The following is a 17,333-nucleotide window of genomic DNA, read 5'->3' as shown; positions in this document are numbered from 1 at the left end:
CCTGTATTGTCTGGCATGGAGGCTTGGTCTGTATTGCGCTCCTTCTTGAAGACAATATTACCAAGCTGAAGAACACCCGATATCACCTTCAGCAGACCTAAAGAAAACACCCAAAAGTTACTACATGTCACTTAAGAAGCACCAGGCACAGATGAACGAACGACCAATTGTTTCATTCCCACTAGCCTTTTGGTATATTGGAGTTGCATAAATGGATCTGCAACAAAATGCTTCTGTTCACCGTCCCAGTCAGCCATGGGCTCCTCCACAATACTCCACACCATTTCTCCTCTTACCCAACAGCCAGTCTTCCATGTTTTGGGAGGGTCATCCACCTTTATTTTTTTTATCTCAATATTTCTTGGTACTTCTACAAACCTTGGAATTGTCTAAGTATTCCCAAACCTCCCTCTAGTACCTTTTTGGTTACACATTGTATTCATGCTAGATTTATATTCTGACCGATACAGCTTACAAAACAATTACATGCGTGCCTGATCAGAAATATAAGAAACAGTAATTCCTGGAAAAGGCAAGATGGCTCAAAGGACATTATTATCATCCAGCTCATGCGCCCCAAAAGCCAAGGAATTTTTTTGTTAAAAAATAATAATAATCTTACAACCTGTGACATTTCAGAAAATGTCGCATATTCTGCTATCAAATACCGAAAGGCATCATTATTTGGTAGCAGAATATGTAATACAAAGAGACTAACACATTTTGCCTAACAGATTTATTATGAAAGAGGAGAGTGGATGTTACTATAATTGCATTTATTAATCTTTTTTCACAAGTGACCCGAAGCAGCTTACAAAATGATACATTTGGGTCCACTCATAAAAGGTCCAGGAGGAGCACTGATATGGTATATGCAATGACGTCTAACCTTTTAATCTTCCATGCTTCTAAAGAACAAAGTGGTAGTGCTAACACTTTGTGGCAATGCCAGCACTGAAGCAGGGAGACTCCAGAGTCACCTACAATTAAGTTACCCCAAAACATTGAGTCCAATGCTGTATTGACAGATGCAGACAGTCATTAGGCCCTGTCTCCTGTGATGCCGCATCTGCAGTCAGGTATGTCTTACAGGCAGGGACCTTGGTGCACTAAGGATTCTGACACTCAGGATACAGTACTACGTTACAGGAGCTGCAAGTTTACTATGAACCATGCTGCTGTCTATAATCAATGAGGGCTACTTACTTGCCTGTTTTTCATGAGTTAAGAGCCTATGGGAGGATCACAGACTTCGCCCCACACAACACAATGGGGAGAGTATCATGATTAAATATTAGCTGTGGAAAAAATGGGCCTGCAGATACTCTACTCTTTCAAAGTCAAGTATCTCATTTTAGGTTTCAGTACCCTTGCGGGGTTTGTCTATTTCTGGGTAAACATCCCAAGTTCCAAACTTCCAAGCTAAGGCAACCTATATAAGTCATTCCAAAAACACTGTACTACTGTATGTTTGCTCCATCAGATGGACCAACTTCTCCAGCCAAAAAGTTACTTTTTATTCAATTTAAACAAACATGTTTTAAAGAGGTTTAAAGCTTTGAGCCTAAAATCAGGCTTTCAAACCACCTGCCTTCCAGATGTGGGATCTTCACATGCTTTATACTGTATAGTATTTAATGCATTCAGCAGCTGAAACAGGGAAGGAGGAGCATTTTTTCATCACTCAGTTATGTTGAATGGTTTATTTAAAAATTAAGGTTCATTATTGTTTCACAAGATGTGTATCTCTTTAAAGGCCAGAGTAAATATCATGACCTAGTTTTACAGCTGTGAAACAGTATAGCAGGTGCTGTTAAGTTGTGTTAATTAAGCTGTGTCAGCAATTGGGTGTAGTATAAAAAGAGCAGTGTGTACCTCTCTCAGTACCCTGGTGAATGGGTCTATGGATGGGTCATACTTATAGAATGAATGTAAAAGGAGTTTTTGTCTTTGTAATTAAAGCCAAACAAACAAATTATATTTTATATATATATATATATATATATATATATATATATATATATATATATATATATATATATATATATATATATATAAAATTTCCTGAATCTGTGGTCTCCCCAGCACACTTTCTGCAGTGCAATTAATCTGCTAAATACACAACAAATTACACATCTAAAAACCTTTAGACTGGATGTTCATCCACAACACAAAGCAGTAGGAGCAGCTGTTTTAACCAAGCTTGAAAAAAAGGTGGAAAGAAAGCTGGGCGGCTTGAAATGTAGGCTGGCAAGCTACTTGCTCGTGTGTGTGTGTGTGTGTGTGTGTGTGTGTGTGACAGAGAGAGAGAGAGAGAGAGAGAGAGAGAGAGAGAGAGAGAGAGAGAGAGATTGTCCTTTTGAAACCTCTCTTTGCAGAAAGAGGGTACTTGCCAAAATTAACCTGAATGCAGGGAAAGGCCACTATCTAACATCCCCAGATAGGCACATGCAGATCACTAATTTAACAACTCAAAGTATCCAGGTGCTTGGGGATTTCACTGTTATTTAGCAATCTTCACCACAACTCGCTTGCACATCTAAAGCCTTTTTTAGAAGCTTCATACCAATCTGCTCTTCATCTGGAATGCCCATGATCCTCATTGCCTCCATCGTCTCTTGAAACATGTCCTTGTCCTGCTGACCCGGGATTGTAACGTGCCCATTAGAAAGGAAGCGGTATTTGTTGTAGGGCTCCAATAGCAAGTCATCTAAAGAGGCAATAAAGTTTAAACATTAGTGCATAACTTCAGGGTAAACATTCAGGGCAAGTAGCAAGGCTTATATGACAAGTCTGACAGCTCAAATATACAACTACTCGGTATTAAGGATGCCTTATTAGGCCTCCTATATTAAACCCTAGGCTAAGTATTCTTGCATTCCAGCAATTGCTAGATCTTCAACATTAAGCAGAAGCTTAATGTTGTTTCCATCTGAAAGGGTCACGTGAATCTTTTCTTTTCATTCCTTATCTAGAGATCTAAACATTGCTCTGCCGATAGTTATGCAACAGTAGTAAACAGGTAAGAACTATCCCACACCCACAAAAAATGGTTAGTTGGGTTAACTTCAATTAAATGGTGTCTAACTTCAATAACCCATTTGGTAAAACACTTACAGAAAGCAGCAGAACCAGCTTACTTACAAAAACAGTGACTCCCTGCTGCCTATATTCTCACCCATAAATCATGTGAAGGGCAATTACTTGCTGCAAGTTCAGTAAATTCTTTTGCAGTATTCTAAGAGTGCTGTTGACACTCCTAACTGATGTTTCTCATGTCCTTAATTAACTCAGTATAGCCTTCAGATAAGGAAATGTTGACATTGGTTGAGACTGACAAAGCTAGATCAGTCTTGGGGGAACAAAGACTATACAAGAGGAAAGGGTTAAAAAAAAGACAGAATGCCTGTGCAAAGCACTTCTAAAGAGACTACTAGTAAACTAGGAGTCTATAATTTAAGCACCAAGTACTCACTCTTCAGGTGTTCCCCTGCTCCGGTCAGCAAGTAATAGAAGATGTGGAATGTTCGTTCTTCTTTGGCCTGGCGTATTGCTCTCGATTTCTCCAACAGATCTTTGGTAAGTTAAGGGAGAACAAACAACTACCCATGTCTACATAAATTCTATGTATACAGATTCTCAGGTAGCTTGGCATCTTTCTCAGACCCAAACTGGGAAAGTTGTTTTTGCAAAAACCTCTCACATTCAGGAATTAAGCCTCTATACTTTGAATGCTCGACTTCTGTTCATATTACCCTCTCCTTCTGTCACCATACTACTATTAAAGAAAAAGATACATAAAAGACTTTTCAAAAACAAAGTACAGTGGTACCTCAGGTTACATATGCTTCAGGTTACATACGCTTCAGGTTACACACTCCACTAAGCCAGAAATAGTGCTTCAGGTTAAGAACTTTGCTTCAGGATGAGAACAGAAATCGTGCAGCGGTGGCATGGTGGCAGTGGGAGGCCCCATTAGCTAAAGTGGTGCTTCAGGTTAAGAACAGTTTCAGGTTAAGTACGGGCCTCCAGAACGAATTAAGTACTTAACCCGAGGTACCACTGTAACCCACAAACTTTAAGTGTGCAGGAGTTTGGCAGAACAGAATAAAGGGTTTTGGGGGGAGGATGTAAAGAGTTGTTATTTTGGACTCGATGAGGTATGTTTAAAAGGCAGCTCAGGTATTACTCTGCCAGATTGAGGCTTCTGCCCTAGCGTGGCTCTCAGCAGCTGAGCCCATAGTGCATGTGAGTTAACACAAATGTTCACAAATGGTGTATTAGTGTTGAACTGGATCACAAGTACTTCAGGAAGAGATCTTATTTTAAATGTAGCTATAAGATCACTACTCATGAGCACTTCAATCAAAGGTTGCCAAGCTCTTCTGAAAATATTATTGTCTTCATAAAAGGCAAGTCGCTTCTTCAAAGTACAACTTCAAAACACTATCCGCCCACACATTTTCTTAAGCCAAGATGCCTGTGTGCTCTCCTCCTCCCCCCACTTTAGTTGTTATTTGGATTTCCCTATCTGTGGGAAGGATACAGGTCTCAATATTAGCTCCTACAATGTAGCCATTTACATCGAAGTTGATTCTGATGAACTTTCCCTGAAAGGAGAAAGAAAACAAGAACTGTTAGCCGACTACACATATTGTAAATGTGGGATATACAGCTGCTATTCTAGATTTCTATATAAAACTCAGGCTCATTCTACAGAACAGCCAAGGAAATTGATAACGGGATACTCTTACAAGCATTAAGTGACTCATAAGTTAGATGGATCTCAGTAGAGGACCAGGACCTAGGACATCTGCCGCCTCAGATGCCACTTGTAGTGAAGGCAGGGAAAATATAATTTTAAATAGGCCACTTTGGCTTCTATTCATTTCCAGGTGCTACATGGCACAGAGTATTCAATATCTAATACCACACCATTATAGCTTCAGTTTCCTTTTAAAATAAATGTTTCAAATCATTCTTAAAAAGGATATTGTACACAGTAAACAGATAAGTATATTTGATTTTTTGTTTATGACTACTTCATTATGTTTATGTAGTTATGCAATTTTTTATATATGTTGTAAGCTGCCTTGAGCTTGGTTTTAACTTTGGAATGGCAGCATACAAATAAAATGTTTGCTATTGCTAACTATATCAGAGGCAATCAAGGTTTAGGATGACTCACACATATAGTATTAATACGAGTTTGTGGATAATCTGCTTGCCCCAAATACCCTTCAAATGCAGACAAGGTGAAGTTTGTATCCAGAACTACATCCAAGGCCAAACATCTAAAACCACATTCAACTATATCCTTCCCCTGCCCCCCAAACTTCAAATGCATAATTCAAGTAAGGAGGCAGATACTCACAAATCTTGAAGAGTTGTCATTCTTAACTGTTTTGGCATTTCCAAAGGCCTCCAAGATGGGGTTGGCCTGCAGTAGCTGCCTCTCAAGCTCCCCCTGGAGTCAGGAAATCAGACATGAAAATTACTTTCAACCCATTCATTTAGAAGGTGATATATTCTGTCAACTCCTGGCTCCAAACACTTATTTCCATAAGTAGCACTGTGTAGATTGTTGGGAGATGTATACCTTAAGGAATACACTTCCTTAAGGGTAAACTAATCGCATCAAAAGAAAAATCTCTCCATCCAGTAAACTCAGAGAAACAAAACCTGCTGCCTTCAAGGTTTATATCATGGGTAGGCAAACTAAGGCTCGGGGAGCCGGATCCGGTCCAATCGCCTTCTAAATCCTGCCCGCAGATGGTCTGGGAATCAGCATGTTTTTACATGAGTAGAATGTGTGCTTTTATTTAAAATGCATCCCTGGGTTATTTGTGGGGCATAGGAATTAATTCTTGCTTTGTTTTTCAAAATATAGTCCGGCCCCCCACAAGGTCTGAGGGACAGTGCACTAGCCCCCTGCTGAAAAAGTTTGCTGACCCCTGGTTTATAGACCCCTGGTTTATATGAATACATAGCTGCTGAAAAACTGTTCCATTTTTGCTGACCTAAGATCACACTGCATCAACTTGTCCTCCTATTTCAGCTTTCTATGTTTCTAAACTTGCTTTCCACTGGACTTTAGTACCTCCCAGAGCTCAGATACACAACTCTTCGGTTTCCATATAGCACCAAATCTGCTGCTGGTGCTACAACAGTTGCAGTGTAAACTTGACAGTTTTGCTCACTCAGCTGAATGCAGGGCTAAGAAAGGGGCCTTTACTCAACTGTTGCTTTGGGTTTCCTGTAAGTGATCCAACCTCACATACATTTAGAAGAGCTCTGAACTCTGCTGTCCGTTGTGCAGCTTGGTACCACAACAACAACAACAACAGCAGCAACAACATTTATTCATGGTGACAGTGGGCTGTTGGGCCATGGGAATAGATTCTGGCTAAGACAGCTGCTATCCATCACAGACCACCCCATCAGCTGTGCAGAAGGAAGCAAAGCCTCAGATGAGTGCCGAAAAGTTTATTTTGCCAGCAATGTAGAATTTCCTCTATTGTCATATATGTATGTGTGCTAGGAAGGCCTCTGCCCCCCCCCACCCCGCAATTCTCCCGTTTGATCCTGCAGTGGAGTCCTAATCCTTTGTTTGTTACTGCAATCTGTTGCTATGGAAATGAGTGATGTCACAAACCGAAACACTACAACTTCAGCGCAGGGTCAAGATCTGAAGAAAAGCTATGTTTAGAGGAAGCAGAAGCAGCTTAAATATTCCAATGCAGGACTCCAGGGCTAAAAATGTAGCTATAAGGAGCAATGGTTGCTTTGAGTGTTTTTCTGCAGTCAACAGTAATTCATTGCACCTTTTTCACAAGAAAAATGGGGGGGGGGAGAGAGAGAATTAAGAAGAGACACAAATGGGTTGGAGCCAGCCACAGAAGGAAGGGGGAGGCTGTTTTAGAGACCCAAAGAAGCACAAGCTATTGTAGCTGCCCATATAAACTTAACCAGTGAAGAATTTAGAGAAGGAATTGGCTACCTAGATGACAGTAAGATTAGGGAAACCTAGAGCTTCCAAATGCATTTGAAACAAGATGTTGCAATGCATACTCATCCCAAAATAGGAGTGCTGTTTCTTTTTTCCCAACTATGACTTCTGGGCATGCTCAGTCCTCAATAGGTTGTTTGGGGGATTGTCCTCGTAGGGCTGCAGGCGTTGCTTAAGACTTCATCAAATATGAGACTTCCTCAATCCAATATCTTGTTTCTCAGCAGTCCCATTTTAGCTTTATTTCTGCCAGCACTCACCACCAACAATTCTTAGTAGAGGGAATGACTGCATATTGTGATCAAGTAATATACAATGTCCTTTTTTGAAATCTCTGATTCATGAGTTAGGGTCTGTTCAGATACTATTTCTCACCAAGAAGAGATCAGGAACATGACTTAAGATGTCATTGTAGAGTACCTCAGAACCAAGGAAATCCCATACCCTATGCAATTTCTTCATTTGATCACACAACAGTGAGGGGCACATGAGCCCAAAGCCTGTTCCTGGACACAATCCCAGGAGTGAAATAATGCCCTAACAGGTCCTCAATATGGATTGCTAATATTTATTTTTCTTCAGTTGCAGCCTAAACTTTTTCATTCTTTTTTGTGTGTCGCATAGCCAATTTAATAATGCATGTCACTACAGCCACAGATTCTGTTCCATTTGGCCACAGTGTGGGCATGAGCCTTTTATCATTTCAGAAAAACTTGAATAAAGAGTATCTTCACAATTTTCCCACACAGCAGCTCAAAATACTTCCTCCAGGAAAGAATCCAGGAACAGTATCACCCTTGGGAGTCTTAAGATATTTGATGTCTGGTCCGGAAAAGGCTTTAAAAGATTTCCACCCCTCTACTCATGACTAAAGCCAGCTGAAGCAGAACTCAGAAGGGATTCAGAATGAGAAGAGACAGTTTGAACTAATTGTCCCACCTTGGAACTAACCAGCCGGTCTGCTGAAACAGCAGATCATGCCAACCTCCTCCTCCAGCAATGCTGCTGCTGCTGAGAAACTTTAGAAAATACCAAATGCTGTGGACAGCTTTGCTTGAAAGCACTGGCGGTGCTAAGAATTTCAGTTGCATAGTGAAAAGTTTGCCCAAGTTGTGATTTTAAAACTCTGCAATCTAAAGCCTATTAATACATAAAGCCGGGTGCATGTCATACCCAGCCATCCTTTAACATAACTTTCCTGATCAACAGGCCTGTCTCCTGACCCTGGAAACTATCACAAATATTGATTCCAAGCATGTCTGGGGGGGGGGGGAATCAAAACTCTCCTAAATAAGCCATTAATAATTGTTAATTCCTACTCAAAAGCATGGGTGGAAAGATTGATTGTGATAGTTAGATTTAAACATCAACACACAACATAAAAAAGTTCTATGTCCGCTTCAGGCTTCTAAAAGCAATACAGTACTTTGACTAATCTTTAAAAAACCCCAAAAGGACTTCAAGTTAAAGCTGGGGGAAGGGCTCCAAAATTGTTACACTGGGGGCTGATTGATTGCCACCTTATATCCTAGGTTTTGACAGCACTGGGACAGAATATACATGCTTTCAGATCCCTAAATTCTAACACAGAAATGTTTTTTGTGCCTGTTCTAAGTATTCTCACTGACAGTCTATTGGAGCAGCTGTCATCTCTCAAAAGGTTTGGCATACAGAAGACTATTATCTTGGTTTGCTTCCAAAAGCCACTCATTAGAATGTGCGCACACGCACACACACCATGCAGAGATATTTTGAGAGCTAACCCTATGGACACACAGCATGCCAGTACATTGAAGAATCAAAACCCAAGATTTTATGTAGCAACAGGGAATACACTTGGCATCTGGGTTTCATTATAATGTTTACAAGATAACTAGCATTTCCTCATGTGTTTAACTCGGGCAAAGAGCTCTGAGCTGGAACATCCAGCCTGTGCCGGGGCAGTTTCTTCATGACCTTTCCCAGCATCCTGCACCACAGCAAGTACGCCGAATGGGTTGAGGAGAGTGGAGAAAGTCAGCTGCTCTATCTAGCCCGAATACCATGGATACCAGATACCCTCTTTGGAACAGCACAGAGTATCTGTGTCACTGCGCAGAATGCCTCTCGGTGCACATGGGAAATTCTATTCAGACAGACCTAAAGTGAGAATTACTAATAGGTTTTGACTATACGTGAGAAAGTGTCATGAGGTAAACTGTAGTCTCCCATTCGGGACGTCTCGGGAGGAAGAAAGCTGTGTGATTCAAACTGTGAACTGATAGTGGCAAAAGGTGACATTGGTGGGAGTGAAAAGCTGCTATAAGTCACACAGTAGAGCAACACACACATTCCTGGTGCAGATCGTGCAGTAAACGTGCAGCTCACCTATGAAGTCCCAACTGATGAGTTCGGACATAATCCATCAAGAGAAGGGAGGAAAAATAAATGAGACAATATTTCATAGATACCCTCCTTAGCACAAAAGACACGCGCTGTCAGAGTGTTTTTGGTTATTACCTATAATAGTAAAGAAGGCTCTAGCGATGGAACACTTTCTTCATTGCAAATGAAAGGGGGGCAGCCACAACTCCAGGAGAAGAGGTGGTCAAGTAGTTTTAAATTGACGCTACAATAAGGAGGCAGATGGTACCTCCCTGCCAGTAGGTGAATGCCCTGCCACATACAGCGGCCATTTAGACACAATTCAACATCTACTGCCACTTCACTGAAGTCAGTGAACACAAGTCAGGAGCACAATATTAGCCAGTCTCACATAAAATTCGGGACCATTCACATTACTACAAAGCATCCATCAGTACTAAATTATCTCCCATAAAGAGGTCAGCTTGTGTTTGCAGTTGAAATAGCAAAGCAAATTCCTATTAGAATACAGAAACTTACTTGATCCTTCTTGCTCTTGTGTGATGAAGCAACATGAGCCAGATACTGAATGACCTTCTTGGTGTTTTCTGTCTTACCAGCTCCAGATTCACCTCTGCAAAAGACAAAGCATTATCGGGATATATTTGCAAACATTTACCTCTCTTTAAAAACTTTCTAAAATATTGTTTTCAGGAGCCTAGTCCACACATTTCCCTAAATGTCTTGCTAGCCTGTATATGGTGAACAAGGTTACCACAATACCTACCAGGTTGCTTTCTTAACTACCAGTTCTCCAAGCATTTACACTTGATATGCTTCCACTAGGGGGGCCTATAACATCTTCTCCTGGTCTTTATCTGCCCTTATCTTTTTCTAGTGAGACTTGGTAAACATGTGAAAAATTATGCACACACCTGCCTTTCAAAGTATTAGTTAGACCCGGAGAGATTAAAGTTTCACAGTAAAACCACTCCTGTGAGTCAACTACATTTTTAAAAGCTGCTTAAACTGCCAAGAACTATATCAGCAATGGGGAAATTATGCAAATACTTACGTGCAAAGAATGGCCTGATCCTCTCGATCTGAAATTAAGAAGCAAACAAAAGACGATCAGATTCAGGCCAAGGTCACCTTTATTCCATCTCACTGCCTCTTAAGCAAAGTTGCATAGTATCAGGCCTCTTGGCAAATCTCTTCAACATAGCCTGCACCTCTGTTGTTGTATTTTCTTGCACATACACCCCCAGCAGATTCAACAAAATGCAATGGAGGGGTGGGGTCTTAAAGGGTAGCTTCAATGCCTATTGACTGGGATATGACTGGGATTACTGATAAACAAATTAATAAATCCTGCCTATTTTCACAGCCACCATGTTATCTACAGAATTCCTGCTCTCGGTGTGGTATGCGCAGAAAAAAATTCCAAATAGTTGGGAGAACCATATCACTTGTTTTATACTCTCCTACATGTATAACTAAAATTCCTTTTTGTGTCAGGTAAGATTAGAAGGTGACATAACTTAACCAAGCGTGCAAGCAAGAGTTCTTTGCTGATACAGAGCCATATCCAATAGCATTTTTTTAACCTGATTTTTTAACCACTGCTGCAGGAACCAAAGAAACTGAAGAGCTGGGATTCAGGGTTAGTAATTCAGCTACTCATATAGTGCATTTTATATGGTACTTAGCTACATCCAGAGGGTGGTCTCCAACTAAGTCATATTCTGAGTAGACCCACTGAAATAAACTGACTTGGTACTGAAGTTTATTGATTTCAGTGTGTCTGCTCAGAGCATGACTTAGTCAGAGATCACCCAAATTAATTAATAACCAGTTAGATTACTCCACTAGCATACATGTGCCTTGCAAGGTAAGTGACAAGTTTTCGAACTCTCTACCAGTGCATAAGAGCATACAGTTGAAGGATTCTCAACAGTTAATGGGCTCTGCATGACTGGGCATTGATTCATTTGCACATAGCCCCAGGAGGTGTATTCAGTAACACAGACAACTGGGTGGTTCTGTATCATGCAGGCAATTCCAGGAAGGCAGTTGTTTCTCTGAATAATGATGACACTTTTTAAAAGAAGCTACAGGTGCTTAAAGTACACTGTCTCTGTATCCAAACACCAATTCATGCCTCATTACTATAGGGGGAAGCCAAATGGAGAACGCCTGCAGTAGCCCTATGCATCTTGAGTCATAACCAGCCGTCCTTTTGCCTACAGTAGGAGCCATTCTACTTCCATTCCAGCCTGCAGGAAGAAATTCAACTCAGCAGCTGACCAATTAGCCTGAAATTCCTTGTGGGAAAAGAAGTACCTTCATCCCTATAGAATTTGATGCATTAGCAGGCAAACTAGTCAGAAAAATCCCCCAAGTGTGGCAACAATCCCCCCTCCCCCTCTATTGTCAGCTGCAGGTTGGTTAGTCACCTCCTCCTTAAGCTTTAAAGAATGTACCTGCACAAGTACAGGCAAGTCACATGGCAAGTATGCAGACACTACCATAAAAGGAAATAGGCCCCTTTGGAGGGGGGGGCGAGGAGAAGGAGAGAATTTTCCCAGCCTAGTAGAGCAGTCATCACTGGGATAGCTGGAATTCTTCTGCCTGAGAAGTGAGAAGTGCCGCATGGTATCCTACTTCCTGTTGCTCAACTCTTAGAACAAACAGACTTCCCTCCCCCAAAACAGTAAGCTAACGCACATACACAGAAAGAGCTGAACAATTGCACAATGATACAGCAGCTATGTTATGTTTTAGAATATTATATTTTCCGTTCAATCTGGGCTCTATTATGCTCATGAGATTATCCTACAGATTAAATGTGTTTGTATTGTCAGATAAATGTTTTACATTATTTTATGTAAACTGCTTAGAAATTTTTCTTTCTTGATCATTATTATGTGATCTGTAAGTTTCGATAAATAAAATAAATACAACAGAGGCACCCATTTCAAAACTGACTGTCCAGCAGGATATTGGGCTGCTCTTTCTGGGGAGTGTGCAAGTGCTCAGATAGCCTAGATTTGTTTTGCTGGGGGAGGGGGGGGGGGAGAAAAGAAGAAGGAAAATAAATGTAACCAAATGCTCATTTATAAGATAATTAAAGAAGGAGTCTACATCTGCTTTACAGGCCCAGATATGTATCTTTTGACTATGCTTTTAATAAGTAACGCATTAGTCTATAGCACTGGCCCTGTATTTCAGAGCAGTTATTCAATGAGCAGCTGTATTATGAGCTGTACAAATTCTGTTCAATATTTATTATCAAGCCTGGTCTTTAACACTTAAGAAGCAATACAGATTTTAAAGAGGCAAAATTATTATTTATTCCAGAGAGATGGGCTGTTACAGCAACACACAAGTTTGTAGACTAGCAGGACTATTGTGGTACAATCTCTCATTGACTAGAGTCCATCTTATGAGATGCATGGCTTGGAAGCATTTGATGCAAACTGCTTCATCATGCAAATTTAAATATAGTTTTATGTATCTGTGGAATCCTTGTAGCTGGAAAAAAATAGAAGAGTTCTGTAGCAGAAGTGTCAAAATAATAGTAGTTATTACATGCTTCCCAAGTACATGCATTTGAGGTGTTCTAATTGCCCAAGAGGAGATTATATTTTGAACTCTGGGGAGGGTGGGGATAAGAAGAGGAAATGTTAACATGCTGCTTAGTGCTTCACAACTCAGTTACAGAATATCCTAACAGGCCTTTATCACCCACTTCCTCTGCATGAGCAACTCCGAGTTGAGTCTGTTTAACTCCATAAAAGGAGAACATAGCACTCACATTATGGTGACATCATCTCTCCAGCCAAGAGGAAGCAGAGCTAAAAAGGCAAAAGGTTTGATCCCTGCTTATAGCTGATTCATTAACACAGGCAGTTTGACTATTGCTAAAGAGCAAAGCCTGCCTCCTAACTACAGAAAAAGATAGTTTCCCCCATCTCTATGGTTTATCATCAGAAATATTTAGGCATCACAGCTAAGACCTGTAACTGCATTTAAGGCACTGTAATTAACAGTGGCACGGGTATTGGAGGGACGCGGGTGGCGCTGTGGGTAAAAGCCTCAGCGCCTAGGGCTTGCCGATTGAAAGGACAGTGGTTCGAATCCCTGCGGCGGGGTGCGCTCCCGTTGTTCGGTCCCAGCGCCTGCCAACCTAGCAGTTCAAAAGCACATCAAGTGCAAGTAGATAAATAGGGACCGCTTACTAGCGGGAAGGTAAACGGCGTTTCCGTGTGCGGCTCTGGCTCGCCAGAGCAGCGATGTCACGCTGGCCATGTGACCCGGAAGTGTCTCCGGACAGCGCTGGCCCCTGGCCTCTTGAGTGAGATGGGCGCACAACCCCAGAGTCTGTCAAGACTGGCCCGTACGGGCAGGGGTACCTTTACCTTTTTTACTAATTAACAGTAGTAGTAGTAGTACCCCGCCCATCTGACTGGATGGATATAGAACATGAATTATCATACATCTCATCAGCTATCTTGCCTCCTTTGTTTTTACAGTGCTCTTTTTGTAACACATTTTCCATCTCAACACTGGAAAAAGCCTCAGGGGGTACTTCACATGTCTTTTAAACTTTTGGAAATGAGTTGGAGGGGTGGGGGAGGACTCCTAGCACACATTATTTCCTCCTTACCATCTCCTTCCCCTGGATGATACAGTAGGGAACAGAGCACCAAGAGGTTAAGAAGTTGGTCAAGAATAATGTTTTGAGTAATACTCTAACTTGTCGGAACTAAAAGACTAATAAAAGGTTTTGGAGAAGTTTAGAATCCAAAAGTGGTTACAGAAACCTTGATTCAATTAAAATTCAACAGTTGGGCAATTAACTTTTATTGGGACCAAATATGTCACAAAATCATGGGAACCAAGCTTTTGAATTTTCTACAACACTTCAAGGGGCAGGTAGGAGAAAGATGGGAGAATTGGCTTGATGTTATAGTCAAAAGGTCAGCATCTAGATTCAAGACCTGATTCGCTTCATCTTTGCTAGGTACTAGGATATACTTAGGATTCTGGGACAAAACAATACTGGCTGACCCCCAATTTGGGAAACAAAGTCCAGTAGTTACCCCAACCTTTCTGCATCTTTAAGCAAACAATACAGGTTCTTTCACTTTTTAAATCTTACTCAACTCGTTGCATGAGATTTCAAGAGGAAATATTTTGAGTGCATGTACTTCTAGGATAAAATACGCAAACTTGCATCTGTTCTTGTCAGATGGACCTCACCATTAACAGATGAAATGTCTTCTTCACACCTCCCACTATGTTAACTGGAGACAATTAGAACATGACCAAAGCAGAATTTTAAGAGGAACTAATTTCATTTCCCACTAAATGAATTTACAGCAAGAAGCAGTTTCACATACAAAGAGAGTCACTTAAAAAACACTATCTCATTCCTTCCTGTCTGCATCATAAAAAAATTGCTCTTTTATATTCTGTGGGTTTAATTTGGTTGGGAAAAAACAGCTGTTAATCATGAGACACCAAGACGACTAAGAATGTTAGAACTCCACTCCTATTGGAAGGCTTGTCTAAACCAACTGCCTTTTTTGTCATCTACCTTGCCATCTGGAGACATGCAATATGAATCAGCATGTAGTGACATTCAAATTTTACCTTTTTCTTTTAAAAATGTAGATTCCACTGGCATAATTTGCAGCAAATGTAAAGATGTATGCAAAAGTCAACCATGACAATGTCAGCATCAGCCGAGGTGTTGTGTTTTTTTCCTCGACAGCCTTAGTAGCCCTTGTTCATATTAAATATGTTTTCCTATCATTTCCGTATTGATAAAATATAATTAAACTTGTCGGTATGATAAAATATAATCAGACTTACAAAAAAAGATAGTATTTCGAGAGGGAAAATTGTGAAGCATGAGCTATTTCCAACATGGAGCCTATTTGCTCTGGTTATCATTGTTGGGAAATTGACCTCCACACTCTTAAAGGCAAGCTGACAGAATCATTTCCCTCTCTTAAGTACATTTAAGAGAAATGCTGGTGGGGTTATATGAAAGTCATGGCCTTTAACAAAATAAAGACCCAGTTGTTGTTTTTTAAACCTCCCTTTGTGAATCAGAGTCCAGAACAAAAGATTTAGCATAAACAAGACTTGATTCAAAGGGGACATGGAATGCTACACTAAGCAAGCCAGACTAGACTTGACTAACAAATAGTACATTCTTGGCCCCAACTTCTGAAATATGTAAACATTATGGGTTTCACACAGAAGATTTAACATTTAACAGATATTGGAGGGAGGGAGGAGAGAGAGGAAGTCTTCAGCTTTAAGTCTCAGCCACAAGGCTATTGAATGAGACCTAAAGATCACCAAGAACCCTCCCTGATTCCCCAAAATGGCAGAATCCTACATACTACGTTATCCCAAGCTTGCAATGCAACAAGGAGAAGCAAACAAAAGCCTGGTGGTAGTGGGCTTGCAAGGAAGACTGTTGTACATATTCCACTTTGTCATAATTTATTGGGTTTGTTCAAGCCACCTATAAAAGGTACTCTGGCTCCACTGTTACTTATTTACATACTGGAGCAGCAGTTCAGCCTCATAAAAGGATACTGACTGGCTGTTTCCTCATTCTCATACACACACAAGCAAACTCATGAAGGACACCTTGATGCCTATCTTGATGCATTCTTGAACGCATTGCAACCTACATTAACACCCAAGGTCCTAGCAAATCCAGAGTTCAGACGCAGCCATGCATATATATACCTGACTTCTATGCCCCTCCCACTGCCAGCTGATTTGGCCTGGGGCAGGGAGTTTCATCATCATAAACTATATGGGCTGCCAAAAGAGATGCCAGTTCCAAAAAGAGGCAGTGACACATCAGTCTGGCCGCATTACAAAAAGGTTAAGAAACTTGGGTATTAGTTGAAACCAAGCAAGCCCCTGCTCCTCCTCTGCAGGCTGCCAATTAGCATGCCCTAAACCAAGTGCTGGAATCTAACCAATTAACATGCAGGTCTTTCTGCTTCACCAGCTCAGGGAAATAACTGCACCCCCATGCTGAGAATGGGTCAGAGACATCAGCTTGCCATGCTTTTTTAAGAAGTGCTCAAAACCATGAAAGATTTCCTGCCTGTTAGGCTTTGAATAGAGTCTAGGGCACAAACAGCTAATCCTGAATGCCTCTGGTTCTTGCAGAGCACTGTAGCCTTTCATCTTCTGTGCTCAATACAGATTCCTCCCATACCACTGGCTGCTGCATCAAGCCTCCCCCACGGATTAAGCAGAACTGAAAGCAAAGGAGGAATGCTGCTTTCCAGAGACCAGAAGATTGACTGGAATCAAAAGTTGCACTGCAGCAGACCTCCACCCAAACATGAAACTTTCACGCTATATCCCTATGTACATTTGACATTTCAAAAGTGGCAACTCTACAAGAGCCTACTCATCTGAGCATAGCCACTGCCATGGCCAGAATATATTTTAAAATGTACCTACCTTGCATCATACTCCTGTAGGCAGTGTCTGTAATAGCGTATATGTGAGGGGGCATCTCATGTCTCTTTTTGCCTTTGTACATATCCACAATTTCTTCTGAGTAGATAGGCAGGTTCTTGTAGGGATTTATGACAACACAGAACAGGCCTGAGTAGGTCTGCAAAATGGAATTTAAGAAGAATTTAGAAGCATTCATGGTTTTACAGTTTCATCGGCTCCACATAACCCGCCTCCCATCCCCCCCGACTCACAAGAGTGCTAACAATAATCGCATACTGAAAATTTACTTGGACTGCCATAATTGCCTTCCATTACCAGAGATTTTGAACTAACAATCACATCTGTCATTTACTTTGAATATAGCTATTCATCTTTGATGACTGAAACATGCATTTTACTTTGCATTATTATTCACTGTTTATAGCTCTACAGTACACAAAAATGAGTGGCATTTTAGCAAAACTTAGGCAAT

General features: G+C 40.9%; 1 protein-coding gene and 1 long non-coding RNA gene across 3 annotated transcripts in view; one reads left to right on the top strand and one right to left on the bottom strand.

Moving 5' to 3' along the window:
- The window catches only part of LOC309379365, a 271,748-nt gene that overhangs the window by 203,076 nt on the left and 51,339 nt on the right, over nt 1-17,333 (top strand). The gene's annotated exons all lie outside the window — the stretch shown is intronic.
- The window catches only part of MYH9 (myosin heavy chain 9), an 84,699-nt gene that overhangs the window by 27,968 nt on the left and 39,398 nt on the right, over nt 1-17,333 (bottom strand). For both annotated transcript variants that reach the window (XM_081928156.1, XM_081928155.1), the window contains exons 3-10: nt 16,862-17,018; nt 10,428-10,455; nt 9,893-9,986; nt 5,375-5,467; nt 4,547-4,610; nt 3,476-3,574; nt 2,567-2,710; nt 2-97 (exon numbers count right to left, since the gene is read on the bottom strand). In XM_081928156.1, coding sequence (XP_081784282.1) covers nt 2-97; nt 2,567-2,710; nt 3,476-3,574; nt 4,547-4,610; nt 5,375-5,467; nt 9,893-9,986; nt 10,428-10,455; nt 16,862-17,018 — 775 coding nt within the window. The remainder of the gene's footprint in view (nt 1; nt 98-2,566; nt 2,711-3,475; nt 3,575-4,546; nt 4,611-5,374; nt 5,468-9,892; nt 9,987-10,427; nt 10,456-16,861; nt 17,019-17,333) is intronic.

Source organism: Podarcis melisellensis (assembly GCF_964234715.1).
Source record: "Podarcis melisellensis genome assembly, chromosome: 10".
NCBI classification, from domain to species: domain Eukaryota; kingdom Metazoa; phylum Chordata; class Lepidosauria; order Squamata; family Lacertidae; genus Podarcis; species Podarcis melisellensis.
Note: the sequence above shows the minus strand (reverse complement) of the source record. Positions and strands in the feature narration are given on the sequence as shown.